Below are 7,690 nucleotides of genomic sequence, written 5' to 3'. Positions count from 1 at the left end.
TTTTTTTTGAGAGGTTTTCACTATAGGGCGCGTGTGCTCGCCAGACAGACAGAGAGAGACATAGAGACAGAAAGTGAGAAATCACCCCCCAGGGAGGATGGTCACGCCTCAATCCCTTCTCCTCCATTCTCCTCTCAGGATCTTGGGCACGCATGCACACGCACCCGGTGTGAGTTTTAAGCCACCGGGTCCAGGACGCGAACCGTGGTCGACTACGTGAGAGTCCAGTGACATAGCCATTACACTAACTGCTGGTTCCCTACATTTATTTACCTTTATACCAGTAGATGGATCTTTGAGTTGTTTCCTCTTTGGGCTAGCATGCATAGTGTTGCTACGAACATTTGCAAACAAGTCTTTGTGTAGATCTGTTTTCATTCATCTGGGTTAGATTATACAGGAGTCATTTTTTCAAACTTGAAGTTTTAAATGAAAAAAATTGCATTTCATATACATATTTTCAGTTTATATATGTTTGTTTTTTACCTTGCAGTTAAAAAGAGAAATATTTGGTTTTAAATCATCTTTTTCTAAACACCAGATGAGTAGTTTGTCGAAGAAGGAAGACAATTGCATTGGTTGCTGTGAGGCAAATAAATTGGTGATTTCAGAATTGAGGTACACTTTTTAAATTGTGAAGTTACAGCAAATAGAATTTTTTTATTGGCAATTAAATTGAGATTTTTAGTTAAGTAATTTAAAATATGTACAGAAATATTCAGAGAGTATTTTAACCAATACCTGTGGTTCTTTTTTTTTTTTTTTAAGAGAGATTTTTGCTATAAAGTGTGTATGCTCACCAGAGAAACAGGTAACAGAGAGACAGAAAGCAAGAAATCGCCCTCCAGGGAGGGTAGTCATCCTACAGTCCTTTTTCCTCCATTCTCCTCTTGGGATTTTGGGCATGCACACACATGTATCTGGCATTTGTTTCAATCTGCCGGGCCCGGGATTCGAACCATGGTCGACTACATGGGAATCCAGCGACGAAACCATTATGCCATCTGCTGGTCCCAATTCTTTTTATTTTTAAAGTTTATTTAAGATAGAAAGCACATGGGGCCAGAAGGTAGTGTGGTGGTTAAGGCATTGAACTTCTACGTGGTTGACCACAGTGTGAGTTCTGGACCTGGTGTCTTAAAAATCATGCTGGGCACAGGTGTGTGTGTACGCCCAGAATCCCAGGAAGAGAGTGGAGGAGAAGGGTTTGTGTTATGGCCATTTCCCTGGTGGTGGTGGGGGGTGATTTCTCACTTTCACTGTCTCTCTTTGTCTCTTCCCCAGCAAGTGCATGTGCGCTATGGCAAAAACTTAAAAAAGATAGAGGGGGCACATGTGCATGAACACTAGAGAGAGAGAGAGAGAGAGAAGTACCCTTAATAGGGTCTCACTTTGTCATTCTGTGATCCCCTTTCACTAGTCCTCCAACTTCGTGTGTTTTCAGACTGATCTGGAAATCTGAACCTGGGGTTAGCTGTCTGAATTCCAGTATTTCAATTCGGTTTGCTATCAATTGTGTCATCAGACTGGGCCTAAGAATTGATTCTTCTTAGCATTTTGTGATACTTACTTAAAATTTCTTTTTCTAATTATAGAGTGGATAGTACCTCTCGATCCTTGTGTTTGTCTCTTTCTCCCTTTATATAGCCTCCATCATGAATTGTATATATATTTTTCTATCCATTTTTTGTTTTTACTCACATTGTAAACCTATAGTACACAAGTAAAAGTGTACTATATGTTTATGTGTTTGCAATTTTGCTTTTTCACTCAACATCTTTTTTTAAATTTACCCTTGTTGAGGTAAGTAGAGTGGTCAATAGATGGATTTTTGTTGTTAGTTTAGTTTTAGTAGCTATATAGGGTTCTGTCCTATAACTGTAATAATTTATTCATCATTCCTTTATTGATAGTTTCATGTTTAATTGTTTTCTATTATAAACAGTGTTGCAAAGAACATCTTTCTACACATTTCTTTGTGTGCATGTGTGAAAACTTATCGAGTATATATTTTTAAAAGAAATTGCTAGGTCATAAGTGTGTATATTTTCAATTTTACTAGGTACCATCAAGTTTGTAAAGTAGCTGAACTAGTTTACAATCCCATCCATTGTATATAAAAGTTTCTTCATAATGTCTAGGAGTTGACTATTAATAGAATTTTAAGAGTTTTACTAACTTATAAGGTGCAAAATAATATGAGATATTTTTATGGATTCTTTCTGATCATGTTTGGCTTCTTTTGTGTCAGAATTAAGCTTGCAATAAAGGAGGCAGAGATTCAAAAGCTTCATGCAAATCTGACTGCAAATCAGCTATCACAGAGTCTTACTGTTTGTAATATCAACCAGGAAAGTGGCAAATTAAATAGTTCAGAAACGGAACCTATAAAACTAAGTGGTAATCAAGTAGGTGAGTATATTATGTTGAATTTATTTTAATAGATTATAATCAGAGGGTTTTTTGTGTTTTTTTGGTATGAGTTTTTGCCTTAGGGCGTATGTACTGGCTGGAGAGAAAGAGAAAGAGCACTGAGAGGGAAAGTGAGAAATCACGCCCTAGAGGGGTGGCCACACCCATAATCTCTTCTCCTTCATTCACCTCCCGCCCCCTGGGATCTTGGGCATGCACACCACACATGAGCCCAGTATAAGCTATTGGATCCAGAACTCAAACTGCAGTTGGCCATGTGGGAGTCCAGCGACATAACTGCTAAATGCTCTCTGCTAGCCCCATAATCAGAGTTCTTGATAGTTTTTTAAAGAAATGAATTCTCAACTGTTTGGTTTCTGTTATGAAACACTTAATAATCTGTTAATACTAGGTAGAGTCTGATAAGACAGCAGAAATTATTTAAGATTCTTGGACTTTGCATCATTCTTTAAAAATATCCTTTATTGAAATAAAATGTGTATATAATAATTCACCCGGGACCAGCAGATAGCGTAATGGCTACGTCACCGGACTCGCATGTAGTTGGCCGCAGTTCAAGTCCTAGACCAGGTGACTTAAAGAACTCACGCCAGGCGTGTGTGTGTATGTGTGTGTGTGTGCGTGTGTGCCCAAGATCCCAAGATGAAAATGAAGGAGAAGGGATTGTGGCATGGCCATCTCCCCTGGGGGGTGATTTCTCACTTTCTGTCTCTCCGTCTCTCTTTCTAGCGAGTACACGTGCCCTATAGCAAAAACCTCTCCAAAAATAAAAAAAATTAGGTTCTTGGCAAGAAATTTAGAACACCAGTTTGTGAGGATAAACTCCATTTGTAAGGTCAAACATGGATCACAGGTAACCTGAGGCTGAGGAACAGCTTTGATTCTGAGTAAAATTTGCAAGTCCACATCTTTCTGATCAACCTTGCACTGCTCTGTAATCTTATATTTCTCCTTCTCTGTATAGAAAATTTTACCTTCCTTGGTGTCGGGGCTTCCACAGCTTCTTTTTTTTTTTTTTTTTTTTTTTTTTTATAAAGAAAGCATCTGTGAGGTGTTTTGTGATTTTTACTTAGTTAATATCAATTTTTGTGGAGATGGTGATGACAAATTTCTAGTGTGTTCTGTGTAGTAGAACTTGATTGAAAACCAGTAGTCCAGTCACAAGTAGCAAACCACTGCTCAGCTGCTTCAGGAAAACCACTCTCTTGCCTCTGTAACATCCAGTGAGGATGGTCAGAATGGTCTAGGAGCCTGCAGGTGCCATGGTGGTTAAGGGCGCTAGACTCCCACATGACTGACTGCACTTCAAGTCCAGGACCTGGTGACTTGCTTTCTTACTTTCCCTTTATCTCTCAGTCTCTCTCTGATTAAAATTAAAAAATAAATAATAATGATAAATAAAATTAGATAAATAATTTAAAAAAGAAAAAAGAATGATTCCAGGAGTGTTGCTAGCTTGCAGCTTTCTCACATGCTGACTGAAGGTTTTTTTTGCCATGGCTCAACAGCTTTCAAGGCACACCTTCAGTAGAATAATACCTAGGCATCTGGCAAATCTTAACTACCTGGGTACCACCATTCTTGTCCTTACCAACTGGTTTGTGACAGTGGTAAGAACTTTCTTTTTCTTTCAATCCTGGATTTAGTAGTGGAGTATTTCCTCTTATACCTGGCCTTCCTGGAATGCATGGCAGATTGGGAGTCTCTGCCAGTGCCACACACTAGGATCAGCTTTCTGCTGCAATGGGGCTTTCCCTTGGGGTTTTAAGCCTTGGGGTCACCCTTTTTAAGCTTGCCACTGGCATCAGCCTTTTTGTCATCAGATTTCTTCTCCTTAATCCTGTCCCTCAACTTTTCACATGCTATCTCATATAATGGGAAAGAACTAAGCTCTACAAAATATCTTCTAATATCTCCCACAGGCTTTGTGTGTTTTAATATTTAGGGATTTTCCAGATATCTTTATGTCATTAGTAGTAGTCAGATAACATACTCTATATGATTTCTTTCTTTTTTTTTTGTTTAAACAATATCTTGCCCTCTCATAATCCCTCTGCCTAACCCTCCCAGCTGGACTACAGGCATCGTGCCTGGCTCTTTTTTAAACAATGTCTTACTATGTTTCTTAGGCTGGTCTTGAGTTTGTAGTCCTCCTCCTTCAGTCTCCCAAGTCACTGGGATAGCTGGGACACATTACTGCACCTAGCCATTAGGTTGGGGAGGGAAAGGAACCCAGGCCATCCATATAGTCCCAGCCTGTGGAATGTAGCATCTTAGCAGTGCACACTACTATAGCTAGGCTCTGATTTTATTTATTATTTTAATTGCCAGAGGACATATGTGCTTGACAGAGAAAGACAGGGAAAAAATGCTCCACACCCCCATGGGACATAGTCATGTCGTAGTCCCTTCTACATTTTTCTTTTTCTTTTTTTTTTTTTTTTTTTTTTTTTTTTGTAGAGGTGGGTTTTTTTCGTTTGTTTGTTTGTTTTTTTGCTATAGGGTGCATGTGCTTGCCAGACAGAGACAGAGAGACAGAAAGCGAGAAATCACTCCCCAGGGGGGATGGCCACACCACAATCCCTTCTCCTCCATTCTCCTCTCGGATCTTAGGCAGGCATGCACACACACCCGGCGTGAGTTTTAAGCCACCGGGTCCGGGACATGAACCGCAGTCGACTACATGGGAGTCCAGCGACATAGCCACTATGCTAACTGCTGGTCCCACCCTTCTACATTTTTCTATCCTGTCAGGATTTTGGGCATGCATGCACATATGCCCTGTGTATTTTTCAAGTCCCTGAGGCCAGGATTTGAACCACAATCAGCCATGTGGGATCTAGATCCCTTCATCACTATGCTGGTCCTTGATTTTATTTCTTAAAAATATTTTAGACCTGGTTTATTGGCCAATTTAAAGTCTACTTGGTGAATTTTAAGTCTCAAGTTTAAGAATATTCCTAATGAGGGACCAGCAGTTGGAGTAATGGCTGTGTCGCTGGACTCCCATGTAGGTGACTGGGGTTCGAGTCCCGCACCTGGTGGCTTAAACTCCCGCCAGGCGCGTGTGCCTGCGAGCCGAAGATCCCAAGAGGAGAATGGAGGAGAAGGGATTGAGGCGTGGCCATCCCTCCTGGGGGGTGATTTCTCACTGTCTCTCTCTCTCTCTCTCTCCTTCTGGTGAGTGCACGTGCCCTATAGCAAAAAAACTCAAAAAAAAAGGAATATGCCTAATAATATTCTATGTATTCTATCAGTTACTGAGAAGATAATATTAAAATCATCCATACGTAATTTTTTTCCTTTTTTTAAAGAATTACTTATTTAATTTTTATTTGTTATTTTTAATTCACCAGAGAGTGGGGGCAGGGAGGAGGAGTGAGAAAACAAGCTGCCAGATCCAGGTCTCAAACTGTAGTCGGCCATGTGGGAGTCTAGCATCTTAACCACCTACTGGTCCCATTTATTTTCTATTTAGTCCTGTCAATATGTACTTCTTATATTTTGAAGACACTGTGCATATACACATTTAGGATTATTGAATATTTTCACTGTGTTGACTCTTGTTATATTAATATCCCTTTTAATTTCTAATGTAATATTTCTTATTCTGAAGCCTATTTGTCTGAAATTAATATAACCCCCAACTTTTTTTGATTAGTGCTTGCCTATGTATATTTTTATTCCATCCTTTTAATCTGTGTTTTTATATATAAAGTAAATTTCATATAGAAAGCATTTAATTGGATCTTGCTTTTATTTCTAATCATTTTGGCTCTTTAAAAAACTTATTTTATTAAACTTTTTTTAAGAATTATTTTATTTAATTTTATTTATTTTAATTTGATCAAAGAGTGACAGAGTGAGAGAGAGAGAAAGAGAAACGGAAAGTGAAAAAGCAAGCGAGCAGGTCCAGAACTTGAACTGCGGTCAGCCATGTGGGAGTCCAGCGCTCTTAACCACCATACCACCTGCTGGCCCCATTTTTTGCTTTTTAATTGGAATTTTATTTGCATGTTTAGATCACTGGTATTTAATGTAATTATTGATTTTGGAAGGTTTAAATCTACAACTTTTAGTATTTTTTTTTTCTATTACATATTTTTTTTTCATCTTTCCTGATTTTTTTTGGATCAAATATATTTTAGTATTCCTTTTTTTTGAGAGTTTTTTGCTTTAGGGCACATGCACTTGCCAGAAAGACAGAAAGAGATAGAGAGACAGAAGGTGAGAAATCACCCCCTAGAGGGAATGGCCACACCGCAGTCCCTTCTTGTCCATTCTCCTCTCAGGATCTTGGGCACGCACACACATGCACCCGGCTTGAGTTTAAGCCACTGGGTCCGGGACTCGAAGCACATTTGACTACATGGAAGTCCAGTGACGTAATCATTACACCATCTGCTGATCTCTAGTATTCCATATTTTACCTCCACTATTAATTTCTTTCTTTTTTTTTAATTATATGAATATTCACTTTGGATACATGGGATTCAATTCAGTTTTGTGAAAGCTTATTCATTTTTTAATGGTATCTTTTGAGAGCAGTATTTCTTTTATTTCACTGTTAAAATTATAGGTTCATAAATTCTTTTTTTTTCTTTTCTTTTTTTTTCTTTTCTTTTTTTGGAGAGTTTTTTGCTATAGGGCATGTGTGCTCTCCAGAAAGACAGAGAGAGACAGAGAGACAAAAAGCGAGAAATCACCCCCCAGCCGGGATGGCCACGCTGCAATCCCTTCTTCTCCATTCTCCTCTCGGGATCTTGGGTGCACATGCACCCAGTGTGAGTTTAAGCCACCGGGTCCGGGACTCGAACCATTGTTGACTACATGGGAATCCAGCGACATAGCCATTATGCTAACTGCTGGTCCCCATAAACTCTTAAAACCTAGGGGCCAGCAGGTGGCACAGTGACTAAAGGAGCTGGATTCCCATGTGCCTGACTGTGGTTTGAGTCCTAGGCCTGGCATCTTGCTTTCCCTTTCTCCCTCTTTCTCTCTCTGTCTCTCTCTGGTTAAATAAAAAAATAATAGTAACAAATGGAATTAAATAAATAAATAATTCTTTTTTAAAAAAACTCTTTCAAAAAAAAGAATTATTTAATTTTATTTATGCATTCATTTAATTAATTTATTTATTTTAATTTGACCTGAAAGACAGAGAGAAAGAGAGTGAGAGAGGGAAAGTGAGAAAGCAAGCCACCAGGTCCGAGACTCGAACCGTGGTCGGCCATGTGGGAGTCCAGCACCCTTATCC

General features: G+C 39.0%; 1 protein-coding gene across 4 annotated transcripts in view; it reads left to right on the top strand.

Moving 5' to 3' along the window:
• CCDC18 (coiled-coil domain containing 18) overlaps nt 1-7,690 on the top strand; it is a 139,474-nt gene that overhangs the window by 34,585 nt on the left and 97,199 nt on the right. For all 4 annotated transcript variants that reach the window (XM_006140140.2, XM_014586553.2, XM_006140139.2 and 1 more), the window contains 2 exons: nt 494-618; nt 2,252-2,412. In XM_006140140.2, coding sequence (XP_006140202.1) covers nt 494-618; nt 2,252-2,412 — 286 coding nt within the window. The remainder of the gene's footprint in view (nt 1-493; nt 619-2,251; nt 2,413-7,690) is intronic.

This window comes from Tupaia chinensis, unplaced genomic scaffold, assembly GCF_000334495.1.
Source record: "Tupaia chinensis unplaced genomic scaffold, TupChi_1.0 Scaffold000023_1, whole genome shotgun sequence".
In the NCBI taxonomy this organism is placed as follows: domain Eukaryota; kingdom Metazoa; phylum Chordata; class Mammalia; order Scandentia; family Tupaiidae; genus Tupaia; species Tupaia belangeri.
This window is presented reverse-complemented; position numbering and strand designations above follow the sequence as displayed.